Source organism: Enoplosus armatus, chromosome 24, assembly GCF_043641665.1.
Source record: "Enoplosus armatus isolate fEnoArm2 chromosome 24, fEnoArm2.hap1, whole genome shotgun sequence".
Taxonomy (NCBI): Eukaryota; Metazoa; Chordata; class Actinopteri; order Centrarchiformes; family Enoplosidae; genus Enoplosus; species Enoplosus armatus.
The window spans coordinates 2,754,589-2,769,556 of NC_092203.1; the positions used below are offsets into that span (position 1 = coordinate 2,754,589).

A 14,968-nucleotide genomic window follows, 5' to 3' on the forward strand; every position below is an offset into this window, starting at 1 on the left:
TTTTGGGGGGGAAAAGGGGGGGACGGCACGTGGACGGTCAGCAGACATGCGTGCAGCAATGGACAACTGGGAAATCATTTCAATATTAATACTGGCGTGTTAATGGCATGGGCTGACTACAAGAATTAGCCTGGCAGTATGCCGTCTGGCCAGCTAGCACTTAAAAGTCTTCTAGTCCAAGTAATAAAAGCATGTTGAATCCCTTCTCTTCTGAGGTTTCTATTCGCAGATGATGATTTTATTACGTAATAAAGCTTTTCCAATCCACTACAGAACAAGCCCTTGAAATAGCAAGACTCTGGATGCTCAGTCGTTCTCTCTTTGCCTTCCACTTACTTTCTCTTCTGACATGAGTAAACACCACACTCGCTCCCTTCCTTCCATACCTTTATCTCAACTCGTTCTTGTATAATCCACATCCATAAAACCTTCGTCCACTTACATGTTGTCCTTTCCCTCCCACCCCCCCCCCTCCGCCTCCTCTGTCTGAACATCCAGAGCCTCGCAGGAAAACTACGCAACCTAATTAAAATTCACACACGACTGAGAAGGTACCGAGAGCCGAATAACCCACTCAGAGGCGAGCTAAGGCCTCGATAACTAGCATCATGGCAAACATCTACACACATAGTCGCTGCGGCGTCGCTAAAAACAGTCAGTTTAGTTCAATTGTGCTTTAAAATTAAGTCATAGAAAGGAGGGGTTGTTCTGCCCACCGGATGCCCTGACTCCCCTCTCCAAAGGCAGAAAGGAAGAGATATGAGGGGAGGAAGAAGAGGGTGGAGGTGTAAAGGAGGGGTTCATGTTCTGGAGTGTGTGCCCCCCCCTCCTCCCGGTCCATCCTCGTCTTTCCCTCAGCGTTTGGTTGAACTCGACGGCGCATGGGAGACAGAGGGGAGATGCCGGCGCCGTTCTTTGAGGTCCCCCCAGGATGGTGGAGCGAGGGCCAGGGAGGTGGGGTGAGGAGGAGGTGCGGGGTTACCGGCTGACTTCCCAGCCCGGGCACCAATCATGGCTGGGAGGCTCTGGTTGCGCCTCAGGCCGTCCAATAGGCTTCCTCCGCCTGCTGACACAAAAGTAGCGGAATCCTGGCGTGGCACCGAAGCCTCAGACTCCGCACCCTGGAGCACCTTGGTGAATCCCAGCCGCCGCAGCCTCTCCACTAGGCCGACGTTGACTGGGTCAGGCCTGGCGAGGGCTGGGGTTTTCTGGGAAGGGCTTGGCAGGTCGGGATGCGGGGCACGGCCCAGATTCAAACCGTAAACGTCCTGGAGAAAAAGCTCTGCTGGCCGCGAGGCTAGAAAATTGTCGGCCGGTTGCTGGCGGGGCTCCATGGGCACTGGGGAGGGAGCAGGGGAGTGGGAGGGGGAGTTAGGGGGTGTGCTTGGGAGCAGGCGGAAGAGGGGCTGCCGGGGTGTGGGTTTTGGGGATGGAGGGGGGGTGTCAGTGGAGACTTGTGCAGAAATGCCCCTCTCCAGGACCAGCTTGGCCAGGCCGCTGGTGGGCGCGAGGGGGCGTCGAGGGGGAAAGGAGTCACCCAGACTGAGTCTGCAAGGAGTCACAGGAGTACTGGGACCTGTCCTCATGGAGCTGGGTGTGTTGGCGAAGAGGGGCGACTGAGAACTGAAAAACATGAAGACAGAGACAAGGCGGGAAAAGAGAGACACGTGTTAGCATGACAACATGGGAACAACAGCTATCGTTAGCATGTCCAGCTCATTAACTAACTACAGCACATCCACTGCTAGTCGCGCTGTCCTGCTCTTTATTGGATTTGTGGGAGTTTACACTCCAACAACCGCAGCAAACGCTTCGGGTTAGTGTTCATCTTTTAACAGCCTGACCTTTCATTTTCATCATACTTTCAAACTAACTCCAGTTCTGTGACGGTGTCTTGGCTGGAACATGTAGCTTTAGCCTCAGTGTTTATCGTGATGTCGTGTTTGTAGCCCTCAGGTGCACATTTAAGACCCTTTGGCGGGATCGCGTTTTTAAAATGGGACTCTCCTTTGAAGACGACCTACCTCTGGGTGACCTGTGTGATGTCACTGGGGTGCAGGATGCGACAGGTGGTGAAGGTGTAGGTGGAGAAGGTGGAGCTCTGGCACTTCCCTGGATTTTGGACTGAACACAAAACAAATCAGTGAATCTGACCCCCCCACGCTCATCCTACGATGTATTGCACATTTCTGTTTCGAGTAGTATCTACCAGAGGACGATGTTGTTGTGGTCGAGGTGCAAATCTGACTCTGTGATTGGACCGTTGCTGTACAGGCTCCTGGAATGGGCTGAGATGATTGGCTGGATTTCTCAGTGACGCGACAGGGTGCGGGGGTCAGACACAGGTCTGATCTGACTGAGGAGGAAGCGGCGGGGGTCCCGGGTGATGTGGGCAGAGAGGGGGAGAGAGGCGGGACGGAGAGAGGGGGGACGGGGAGAGGCGGGACAGGGAGAGGCGGCGCCGATTGCTTCCTGTCTTTCCTCTCCTCCGGCGTAGACGAAAAGCGCACCTTGAAGGTGATCCCGCTCTCCTCCTCTTCTTCCTCTTCTTCCTCTTCCTTACCCCGCTCTGCCGCCCCCTTCTCCAGGACACCGACCCCTCTGTGCTCTTCGTCCTCCTCGTCCTCCTCCATGTCAGACAGGTGGTAGACGTCCTGAGCCAGTGGGCAGAAACCCTTGGTCACCACCCCAGGGTGGGGGTCCAGGATGGTGGCCAGGTGTGGTTTGGCCAGCTGCTGCCAGTGATGGAGAGTCAGAGAGCCTGAAAAAGAGATGGAAGTGTGGAAATTCACTGGTACCAGCTTCTGAAATGTGAATATCTCCTATGATAGCATCTTTTTGGGTTTTGGACTGTTGGTTGAACAAAACAAGACTTTAAAATATGTCAACTTGTGCTCTGGTAAAGTGTGATGGCCCGGTCTGATGTGGCAGAGCCTGAAATTGCTGCATCTAATGGAGAAACGCCGTCAGAATGTGTGTTCTACATGCAGCATGCAAACTGAAATTGAATCAGTTACACGTCAAAATTGCTTTCGGCAGCTGCTCCGCTTCCGCTGCTTTGTGGTAAATAGTAGAAGGAGTGCGACGGTGCTGGGGGGGCTTCCAGGCACAGCCGGACAGATAGCGGAACGCTTTTTACCTTCCATGGGCTTGACGATCTGCAGCTTCTCAGGCAGGAAGGTCTTGAAAAGGCTGGAGCTGATGGAGAGGTCGGACAGGTTGGAGAAAGAGGAGAACATGCTGCCCATCGGGGAGCTGCAGCCGCTGGCCTCCCCGTCCGCCTCTGCCCCCGACAGCGCCCGCAGCTTCTTCTCGCGCTCCGCCTGGAAGAACTGCCGCTCGCACAGGAAGTTCTGCCGTCGCAGCGTCAGGCGGTGGAGGGCTCTGGTCAGGTCGTTTCCTCCCGGAGAGCCCGGCTGGCCCAGTCGCACCTCCTCCCTGCCAACACGGACACGTTTACTGAGCTGAAAGGGGTCCAAACTCCAGTTAAAATTGCAAGACAGGAAGCGGGCGCTCTTCGTTAACGTACCCCTCAATGGACGCGAAGGGCTGCGCAGTCATCACCAGAGAGCTCTGTCCGGAGCCGGGGATGGGAGGAGGGGTGGCCGAAGCCGACCGCGATGCTGAGGCGTTGACGGAGCGGACTGTTTGGAAGACTCGCTTCTGGGATATTCTGCAGGGAGATTGAGGTCAAAGGTCAGAGACGAGGTCGACAAATTGATATAGCATTACAGCCTGCACCATCACTGGCATCTGTCCAAAAGACCAGTGAAATAAACAAATGGGGGACCTGGTGCTTGCAGTGTCCTATAAAAGCAGTCTGGATTTATGTGAACGGCTATAAGGAGGACTCAATATATCACAAGCACACTCGCTAAATGCCGCCCCAACGAGTCTGTGTCGGGAAGTCTCAGCCTGGAGGACTGCCTCAGTAACAGAGAACCCCCCCCCGCCCCCGGTAGACCAGTCTTTGTCAGTCGTGACGTTTGGGTTTCTGACCTTTGGTCCTGAAAGGTGGTCTCTTCCTCTACACTCAGCTCTCTCCTCATGGTGCCCTCGATCTCTGCTGCCAGAGAGTCCTGTGCACACACACACACACACACACACACACACACACACACACAGAAAAATACACAAGTTTAAAGGTTCTGTTTACATTCAGTGTCAGCCGTATTCACATTATAGTGAGAAAAACGAGGCTCTGGGGGAATCTTAGCTTCTATTTTACACGTTTTATGATCTCACTAAACTACAGGGCACAATATGGACGTCGCAGTGAGTTAAAGTTAGATCACAGCTGATATTTCGCCCTTCTATCTCCTTCTCTGCGCCGCCACACTGAGCCCTCACCATGGGGTAGAGGCCGTAGGACAGGTGCCTCCGCATCCCGGAAGAGGGAGTGTTTTTACTGCGCAGCTCTTTGATCTCCCCCTGGGACTCGTGGAGCATCTCCACACACTCCGCGTTCCTGTCCGCCAACTCGTTCAGCTGCAGCACGCGCACACACACACACACACACACACACACAAGCCGTGGTTATTCAAATGACTTTGTTTCTGTATGCAGGAAATAATAAAGCAAAGACTTTAATGGTTATTCAAATTAGGCACGTTTTCCGACAGTAAATAATATAATTTAAGTATAATTTAATGTGCCAGTTGAACTGTCTTAAATAAATTGCTAAACCTATTAATGGATTTACAAAATGAACATAATTACGAAGTAAAGCAAAACACGATTTAACCGCTATTTAAATGGAGGAGGCACTTAAACCATTCTAAATGATTTTTTTCAAAATTCTATTTCATCAAAGAATCACTGAATTTGATCATCCGGGTGAGTGAGTGTGTGGGGTCGCACCTCGGCTGTGAGCTGTCTCTGGGCATCTTTAGAGGCCTGCAGGTGGATCCTCAGCTCCTCTTTCTCCAGAGCCAGCTGCGGAAGAAACAACGTGGGCATTTGAACACCGACACTCACAAGACAGAGGGTGCCGTGTCAAATCCCTGCTTTTGAGAATTTGCATTTAAAAGCAAAATGATCAGGTGCGCCTCGGTATATCATCCCTGTGACTGGGGTTGGGGTTCGAAGTCAGTTTTGAACCCCTTATTCAACACATTTGTCTCACAACAGTCGTCCGGTCTCACCTCCTTCACTCGGTGCTGCAGCTCCACTATCTGGGAGAGCAGCTGAGCGATTTCCTCCTGGTGTCTGAGCAGCTCCTCGTTCTTCTGAGACAGCTCGTCCGTCAGAGACACCATCTGGCAGTTGGACTCGCCTCGAACCAACACACACACACACACACACACAGACACAGACACAGACCGAAGTTAGTATGAGCTGTCCAGTGTCTTTTGAGCGTAAATGTGTCTGTGAATGTGCGTCTCACTCACGGAGCTCCTTGACACAGTCGCTCACGAGCTGCTGCTCCTTCTCCTCATAGGTGATGGTGTCTCTCTTCAGCTGACACGCCTGGAGTGGAGATGTTGAGAGGAACCAGTCAGCACTTCCAACATCACCTTCAGAATAATTTACACAACTGGTAATTATACCAACTTCTCCTCTTCTACTTCTCATTTCGCTTCCTATTATTTCCTGTTCCACCTCGTCTACCGTATGTAGACCTCCTACCTCGGACCTCAGCGTCAGGTTCTCCTCCTCCAGCTCCTGCAGCTTGCTCTGCAGAGACTCCAGCTGGCTGAGTGCGGCGGCGGCGGCCCCGCCCGGTGGCTGAGGCTGCCGCAGCGGCGTGGACACGCTGGAGTCGGTCTCGCTCTCCTCCGAGACGCTGGCCACCATCCGCAACAACTCGTCCTTCTTGCTGAGCTCATGCTGCACCTGGTGGACCTGGCCAACGGGGAGAGGTTTGGTTTGGGAAATCCTTTAAATGTACCTGTAACTGTGCCTATAATTTCAAAAGAAACTTGGGAGAACCAATTTAAGGCACCATCCTCAAATTAAAATATTGAAATCAATAAATAACTAGCATGCGTAAGCTACCTGGTCCAGGGCCTGCGCTAGCTGCTCCTCTAAGGCCTCGTTGCGTTCCTGCAGCAGGTGGTTCCTCTGCAGAAGCGACTGACCGATGCGAGCTGCCAGCTCCAAGTCTCTGTCCCGCTGTCCAATGAGAGCACAGAGCACCCAGAGTCAAACAGCCAATTCGATGCTGCTTCTTAATAAAAAAGCTAACTGTTGCGCATGAGGGGGACACCTACCTCAGCCAAAAGGTGTGTGACCACTTCCATGTCATTGTAAGTCTTGGTCATCTGCTCCACACGATCAGAACTGAGGACTGGCAAGAAAGACTGTTTTACTTTTAGGACACACACACACACACACACACACACACACGCAATCTATTGGGCACATTGTGGTACGTGCATTCAGGGAACTCCACACAAACACAAAAGCATTTAAAGTAAAACATAAAACAACCACATCACTCCAGACTAATGGACACACTCCTGTAGCATGCCCCCTTCACTTACGATCTAATAAAATGTTCTGACCACAGGCAACGTGAGCAGCCACTTGTTCACAATTATTTAGTGCGGCCGCATTTGACCACACTGCAGCGTTTACTGTACATTTCTCTGCATGCCGATCATGAACTCGTGCGGCTGCTGAAACACAAGTGAAGCCATTTGACGATACAGCACCACAACCGGGCAATGTGGTTGCTAGTGGTCTGAATGTAATGTGTGTGTGTGTGTGTGCAGTCTCTGTATTACAGAGACTGCACACACACACACTATGCAGTGCTACAGTACTACAAGCTGTCTACAGAGGCAGACAGCAGACCTACACTACGCAAATCTGCTGTCATCTACATGCAAAACAAGAGGGGCTTGCAGGTCTGTGGCTCTAGAGTGGTTCCAGATCCAAGTTAAAAGTGGAGCCGTCAGAGCCACATTGTGGACCGAAGCCCCTCTCTCTCACACTGGATGCTACATGAAGGAGTGGCAGAGCAGAACAGGCAGACAGAGAGAGAGAGAGAGAGAGGCAAAGATACCTTTGGAGAGGCTCTGAGAGCCCGGGTGGGAATAAGAAGAGGGCTCCAAAGCAAGATACGCTAGTGAGAGAAAGACAAGACAAGAAGGGAGAGTTCAAAAAAGGTGTACAAGCAACCAGCTTGTTTCAAGATGAATGGGACAAGAAGGCAGAAAGAAAAAGGAGGAAAGAAGCAGCAGAGAGGCAAGATCGAGAGAAGAGGCTGCGGGTGAAGGCGGAAGCTTCAATAAATCGACTTCACATAGAAAACATTAGTTGAGAATCTACACATCAATTAGTTTGGTCCGCTTTTAGCACCTGAGTGGGTGTCACCAGCGCCGCACCGCTCCCCCCTCCACCTGTTTAGAGAAAAGTGGCAACTCTAATCATTGAAACATCGCCTGCACCTAAATGTGGCCCGAAAACTACATTTTTAAAAATATTTTCCGCTTTGCTTTTTTGGTTAATTTGCGGCAAAACACAAACGCCCCTATTTACTTTCAACACTTACATATACAAACAAAACTTGGAAACAGCAGACTGTAGAAAGTATAATTAATACTGTAAGTGAAATAAGGCACACAGAGTCGGCAGGAATCCAATGCAATAAGGAGCGCTAGAGAGCATCAAGCAAAGCAGCTGCTCAGCTGGATGAGAGCGGCCGTCCAGTAATCTGATGCCCACAGTGACCTCTGGATCTGGACACCCCCCCCCCCCCCACACACACACACACACACACACACACACACACGAGTGATGGTTAAAAATAACCTCTGCCCGACAGAGCCATCTTTGTTACACACAGGAAGACAGATACTGTACACACGATGCATATAATCTCTCTTGTTACTGCACACACACACACACACACACACACACACACACACACACACACACATATCCCTTTACCTGCTGAGAAGACTATGGTGTCACTGTATAAAATAAATTCCATGGTCCAGTTTGATCATCATCTCCCAAACACTATATACAAAAACTACTGATATGACTCCTAATGCAGCCACACACACAGTGAAACATGAGTAGAAGACAGTGACCGAACTCTGACCACAATAAACTGCATAAATGCAAAGTCCAATGAGTTACAAAACCAGTAATGCCACTTTGATATTCACTGTGCACTGCATGCATGCTCACACACAGTGCAATGGTCACTGGGTGACTCGATGAGAAACCTTTGTCCCTTAACGTTCACGTTCGGTTGAGCAAAACTAATCCTGGACGTTTACATGAGCATTTTTACCCAGTTGAATTGATAATCTTTTTTTTTTTTTTGACTTACTTAGTTCACTTTTTAGTTCAAATTGGGTGTTCCAATTAGTCAAATAAACAAATGTCTTTCCTGCAGCTGGTGTAGCTTATTAAATGTCTCTTTTACACATTAAAAGTGGCGTTGTCGTATAAAGTTTCTCCTGTTCACGTTTCCGCCAAGTCAGACAGCTCCCTCTTCTAATTTCACAACATGACACAAAAATGGGATACGTGATCCTTGAGATGCTTTTATTGAAATATTTAGGCTATTAAAACGTTGTCGAAATACGTCACACGTTTCTTCATATATTCCTATGATGTTGGCTTTGGAACAACCAGGGGGCATTGGAAAATGAACATGCCTCTGTGAGTGTATCAGGCACTATTAATAGGCTGCGTTTGATTTTGCAGCGCAGAAGTGGAGCGAAATCCGATACTGAGGCTCCCTTACTGTACCCCTTCACTCACACGTGCAGCTAAAACACACAGCACCTAAACACATACCCTATGCAAGATCATGTAAACAAAAGCGCTCTGCATCGAGCATGTGACACACGACAGCTTAAAGCTTCTTGTTCCGTTCTTTCTGTTTGTGTTCAGTCTCATCAAATAACGCGTTTAATCAAACCAGTCTGTCAAAAACGAAGCAACAAGAGGACTCGGATACAGAGGAAATATGTGTCAACACGGACAGGAAGTCGCGTCAATCCAACTTGTTTGAATGTAAACACAGAAGCATTCATTCAGACTTGCACGCTTTCTGTTTTTCAAGGCTTTTTCTTGCACACAGTAACATGCGCACACACACACACACACACACACGCACACACACAATACAGAATATACACACTTCACTTCCCTCCACACTGTCACGTTCTGCCTGACCTTGCAGACATGGCTGGAGCTGCTGCAGTCACACCGGCTCACATGTCCCCCCCGCGCCCCCCCTCTCTCTCTCACACACTCACACACACACACACACACACACACACACACAGAGCGAGCACCACGCTAATGCCTCCGCTCACCTTCCATAGCGAAGTTATCATAAACTTCCTCATTGTGGATGTTTAAAACCGGCATGATCCGACTCTTCCCTCTACTGTCCTGTCTTCATCCTCTACCAATCCAACGCCCCCCTCCCCCCTCCCCCTCATCACTCTCTGTCCCGTGACTGTGACCCAGGCTTTGAACTCGGCTGCACTTAACTCTGGCTGGATCTCTGGATTCCTCTTGCTCGCTGTCTGTCTCTCTCTCTCCCTTGTGCACACACACACACACACACACACACACACACACACACACACACACAGTAAGAGCTGTCTAGTGCACACAAGCAAAGACAAACAGACACAATGACAACGCTGTGTCAAATAATATCCAACTAAATCCCTGTGATTTTAATTGAAGAGGAGGCGCGCGGTATAAAATGTATCCCTCACGTGTCTAACGCACAAATGCACACGCAGACACACACACACACACACACATACACACATACACCATCTGCTCACTGATGTCGCCACAGGCTTGACCAATCAAAAGGAAGTACACAGAGAGACACGTAAACAGAAAAGTTAGAAAGACATAAACTTTGTCCATTTGGATACGTACAACTGATCCAAAACCAGTGTAGTGACAACAAACACTTACTCATGTAGCGGAAAGTCTCCTCGGCCAGCACGGGGGAGATGGCATTGTGCTGGCCGGGGGCTTCGTCCGGAGAGCAGCTCGGGGAGACCACCCAGTCCTGGCTGTCTGACAGGTAGACGGAGCCGGCCGAGCCGGAGCCCAGCGAGCCGGAGCCGTAATGCTTCCCGCTGCTGCCCAGACCCTCATCTGTCGGGGGTGCAGACAGATGGAATATAAATCCAGGGTCCAGCATCTAACGGTTACTTTCATCACGGACAAAATCATTTCAAAAAGCTCCAATGAAACAGAAAAGCAAACTTCAGTAGCTCTGAATAATAAACTACCAGACTATAGGAAGTGCATGGTTGCTATATTCATACTCGGTAACGTTTCAGTTGATGGAGGCCATAATCAGCTATGATACTGTCATACTGGTGACACATTAAGTAAAGGAATGATGAGGGATGCTTTTATTTTGTTAAAACAGTGCAGCCCCGGTGATGATGAAGAATGCAGTGAATGTGTTTTGAGAGTGAGCGTGGGCTGATGAAGCATTTGAATACAGAATATGTGTGTGTGTGTGTGTGTGTGTGTTTTCTTGGCTCAGGCACTGTACAAGCCAATGTCCTTCCACTTGAGCAAATATGTGGTTTACTGGGACAGATGGGGCTAACTATAGCATCAAGCCCAAGGACACATACTGTACACCGGGGCAGCATGACATTGGCAGAGCATCATGCCGAGCTTACAGTTGCCATACTGCAGCCTTGGAGATAGAGATTATTTCAGCATTCACTTGATGTGGCACAAAACACCCCTACCTGTCTCAGTGCTCGACTCTTTCTTCTCCACCACCCGGGGTTTGGCTTCAAACATGTCCCGTCCTCGGGAGTGGGAGGGAGGGGGGGGGGAGGGGGGTCCCCCGCTCGCAAACACAAAGCTGGACAGAAAACGGGAGCTGCTTTGACATCACATCCTGTTCCTGCTCTGACGGGTGGTGCCCACACACACCTTCACCTGCGGAGAGACTCATGTTTACGAGCCAAATTGGGGCCAAAGAAGCGTAATAATTCAGGGTCACCAAAATCCCTTCCTTGGTGGGGTAATTATCATTGCTAATGCTAATCATCAGTGTGTGTACATGGAGCATCTCTGACTCCAGGCTGAGGACAACATTCATCTTTTCCCCCTTTTGCCCTCCCTCTTTTCTCCCTCCCACTTGCTGACAATTAAAAAAAAGCATTCCTCCCACAATGTTTCCTCTTGGACACTTGAACACAGATTGTCTGGCGTCAGTCAAGCCTTAAAATCTCAAGAAGCTACAACATTTCTACTCTCCTCCGTCCATCTGACCGAGGCAATTTTGGAGATCGATAAAAAGTCACTCATTAAGCTTCACAGTAGGAAATTAACACACTAGCAGAGAGCAGGCCGGCTGCTGCAGCTCTGATGCATTTTCATTTCCTTCTCATGTGCCACATACTGTTTTAAGGGAGGGCCCGAAGGGTGAGACAGGGCCCTCCCACATCCTGTTGCCTATCTCTGGAGGAATGAGACAGGATGCACTCTCTTAGAGGGGTGAGCTCCCAGTAGAGAATTGGGGAAAAATTAAGGACCAGCTGTGGACATGTGCATCTGTACAGTATGGCACTGTCGCTTGCCAGATTTTTCCTCTGGAGTTTCTCTTTTGTCAGTCCGTTTTAATTATCTATCCACACATTCCTTCTGTTTCAAATAACCCACTGCTGCTAGAAACATTAAAGGGGAACTTCCAACATTTAGAATTGCGCTTCCATAAAGTTGGGAGGCTTGTAAGAGATAGATTAAAAATAAATAAATAAAGGACTGCTCAAAATCAAAGCAGCAGAGGTCAAGAGATTATACATTACGCAACTGTTTTCACAGGCTGATAAGTACTGCTCAACTGATCTTCATGCGTAAATAAAAAGATAAAAAGATAAAAGAAGAGAAACTGACAATATCATAGCATAGAATAGCTGCTTTGCTGAGAGGATACTGTGCAAGGGCACACATCCCACCATCCTTTACAAACCCCGCACCATCTGCACCACTGCCCTTAGTGCCTTTGCATGGAGACAGATCGCATGCATATCTGTGTGGGTGTGTGTGTCAGTAAGCATGCCTATGGAAAGACCTCGGGCAACAGTCTTCCTCTGCTTACATAACACTTAAAGGGGATTACTGTAAGGCACGCAATGCTACAGCCTAAATGTGCTGTTTGCCATTAGAGGCCTGGCAGATATACTGTATTGACCCTTTAATGACACTGGAATTGACTGACTGATATTGGAATTATAATAGTCATATTCATATAAGGGCTAGGAGCAAATTCTGTGCACAGAATATTGCATATATTAATCATCTTTAATAGCTACTGACATCAGTATGAGAAATTCTGCATCCTTTATGCAGAAAACAAGCTTCTTCTTTTCCCACGATTTAAAACGCCAAGGCTGATCTTGACCAAGTGCCTGTGAGTCATCTCATGAATAACACCGTCCCAGCCAGACAGCTTCTCGTTTATGATGCAGCCTGGTCTTTTGTTTGGAGAGTACATTTTTTTAGAAATTAAATAGAGATGCACTTCTTGTCCCAGGGCCCCTTTAACTTCTTGACAAGGTCGAACAAAATAGACATTAAATGGAGGTGTGTGTTTACTGACTACACACACACACAATCTCATTTGGCTTGAAAAAGCAGGGTTCTGACCACAATCTGGAAGCCACCACTTAATGTTGGTAACAGATTATTACAAAGTATGAAAGGTGTAAAATGTCAGCACAGCAGCAAGATAGCAGCCCTGAAAGTAACTCTGTGAAACACAGACAACACAGCAGCGTTATACGCAACACTAGTCTGTCATAGCTGTCCCAGAGGGACTGTCTGCTTACATCAGCTTCTTACAGACTCTCATCTCCCTTCTAATCTAAGCATCAGCTGATGCTCTTATCCAGAGTGACCTACAGCGAGTGCAGCGGTAGAAATGTCAGTATCTGAAACCATGCTCAGGTACACGCTGAGGTCAAAGCAAATGATACAATGCCAAAAAACTACAAGGAGTTCTTTTCCCTCTACACCTGAAACTCTAACCTGAATTTGTCAAAGTGAAGTGTGGAAAGATATCCTTCTCTGCTTTTTTATTTTCAGTTGCCAGTTATTTGCTTTGCCTCGCTGTCCCCATTTGTGCTGTATCACAGCATCTGCACTCAGCCCATCTTAGATCTGACAAATTGGCTGGGGCCTGAGGGCTGGCTTCAAAACAAATAGGGCATGGGAAGCAGCATGCGACACTGACTGGACCAGAGACTTTAACTGCACCACCAGAAACCTCTGACTGGAACATCAGCAGACATTCCTTGCCATGCCGTGCCAAAAGAAGAAAACAGTACAGTTTAACGTAACTACCACCTACAACATCATGAAATACTAATCTAATCAGACTGGCTGCTAATATCCATAACAACTAACATCCAAATGTGCCTTCCTCCAAAACTCTACCTGAAAAACCTGTTTCTCAAAGGTGATTTAATGGTCAGTTAACGTACAGATGAGTAAAACATGACTAATAACATTTTAATTAATCCGCAGGAGCAAGTCTTCAATTCGGCATGACTTCAATACACGAAAACAGTTATTTTGAAAAAGATTTTACAATTACAGAAGTTGTTTGCGTGTAACTCTTCCACCTTAAGGGGCTGCGATAGGTCGAACTTACCGAAAGATCCATGTGAAACATATTTTTGTTAAGTTATCACGATTTTAGAAGTTGTTGTTGTTTATGGCTTATGCCTCCCTTGTGGGCTAACGACACACAAGTGGACGGAATACGCGTCATGTTCAAATGTCAATTAGCTAACATTTACAGTACGTGTTTTTTATATATATATGTATATATAGCTATAAGGGCTACCGTATTATATGAAGGCTAACACGTTCCACTGGTGATTCATTTTGTTATGTTAGCTAACGTATAAACTAAAATGCTATGATTTAACGTTACCGTTACATTATATGAGCTAAACCTACACTTCAGTATGTGAGTTAGTTGTATCAATATCGCCTTGAATTTAACCTACTATAACATTTACTAAGTATTTAGCATTAGCTTACGTAAGGTTTCATGTTTTCGTATGCTGGGCGAGGATGACAGCTTCCCTATTGCTGTTAGCTAACGATGCCATCGCGAGCTCAAACCGGCAGCCTCGCTCACGCGGCGAGCATTATAGCAATTAAATTAATGAAAAATAGTGACCGATTATAATAACACTTACCCTATGCAAGTGTTATTACACAGTGGTACATGCGGTGTCTATCAACCCCTTCACGGAAACCTCAAACAATAGAGGGGAAGGGAGGGAGGGAGGCGGCAGACAGCCCGAGTCATGAACGCGCGACAGTAAGCTCGATGACGTTGGTATCACGCGCCAATTGTCTGTGTCAAATTAAAAGTCCTGTCAAAAGACTACATTTTCGCTTTGGGATGCTTTGCGGTTCGATATTGACAGCAAAACCCGTTGCTTTCCGCACACCCCCTAATAATTTGGACACAAAATGAGATGATACGAACTTTACAGACAAAACGGCGTTTCGGACACCGGGCTGTCCTTTGTATTTTTAACTTGTTTACGTAGAGTCGCTCGAGCTGCTGTCGAGGAGAGAAGGTAAGCAGCTAAATTTAATTGCAGGGTACTTCAAATAAATACAATAGATAACAGACCCACTCTTTAACTGAGCTAACGTTAGCCCACAGTGCTTGAACCATGCAAATATATTTACATTAGTAGTTAAGTCTAGCTACCGAAATGGGAGAACTAATGTCCAGCGTATTATTGGTATGCGTATTCTTGTTTTTGTGTAGCCTGTAGCCTCCTCCGCCGAGTTCAAAAAAAAAAAAGCAACGTGTAATAAAATAATATTACAAAAAGGGAGATAATTAGCTCATATATTTGCTAATAGTCATTAACTGGCGGCATTAACCGTCGGTTTGAATAATAGTCGTGCTCTGATGAAACTAAAATGGCTGCAGTTAATCTAGCCCTGAATTGGAATTGAATTTGAT

The 14,968-nt window shown here is 47.8% G+C and overlaps 1 protein-coding gene across 1 annotated transcript; it reads right to left on the reverse strand.

The window, feature by feature from the left end:
- Positions 1–498: 498 nt before the first annotated feature.
- Positions 499–14,244, reverse strand: trak2 (trafficking protein, kinesin binding 2). Its single transcript, XM_070930403.1, has 17 exons — positions 14,181–14,244; positions 10,710–10,905; positions 9,910–10,095; positions 7,010–7,069; positions 6,213–6,289; positions 5,998–6,114; positions 5,629–5,844; positions 5,391–5,469; positions 5,145–5,275; positions 4,861–4,935; positions 4,351–4,488; positions 4,000–4,079; positions 3,530–3,673; positions 3,140–3,438; positions 2,210–2,761; positions 2,025–2,124; positions 499–1,623 (listed from the first exon to the last, which is right to left on the reverse strand). The coding sequence occupies exons 2-17, from the start codon at positions 10,762–10,764 to the stop codon at positions 855–857; spliced, it is 3,078 nt and encodes a 1,025-aa protein (XP_070786504.1). The 5' UTR covers positions 10,765–10,905; positions 14,181–14,244; the 3' UTR covers positions 499–854.
- Positions 14,245–14,968: the final 724 nt, after the last annotated feature.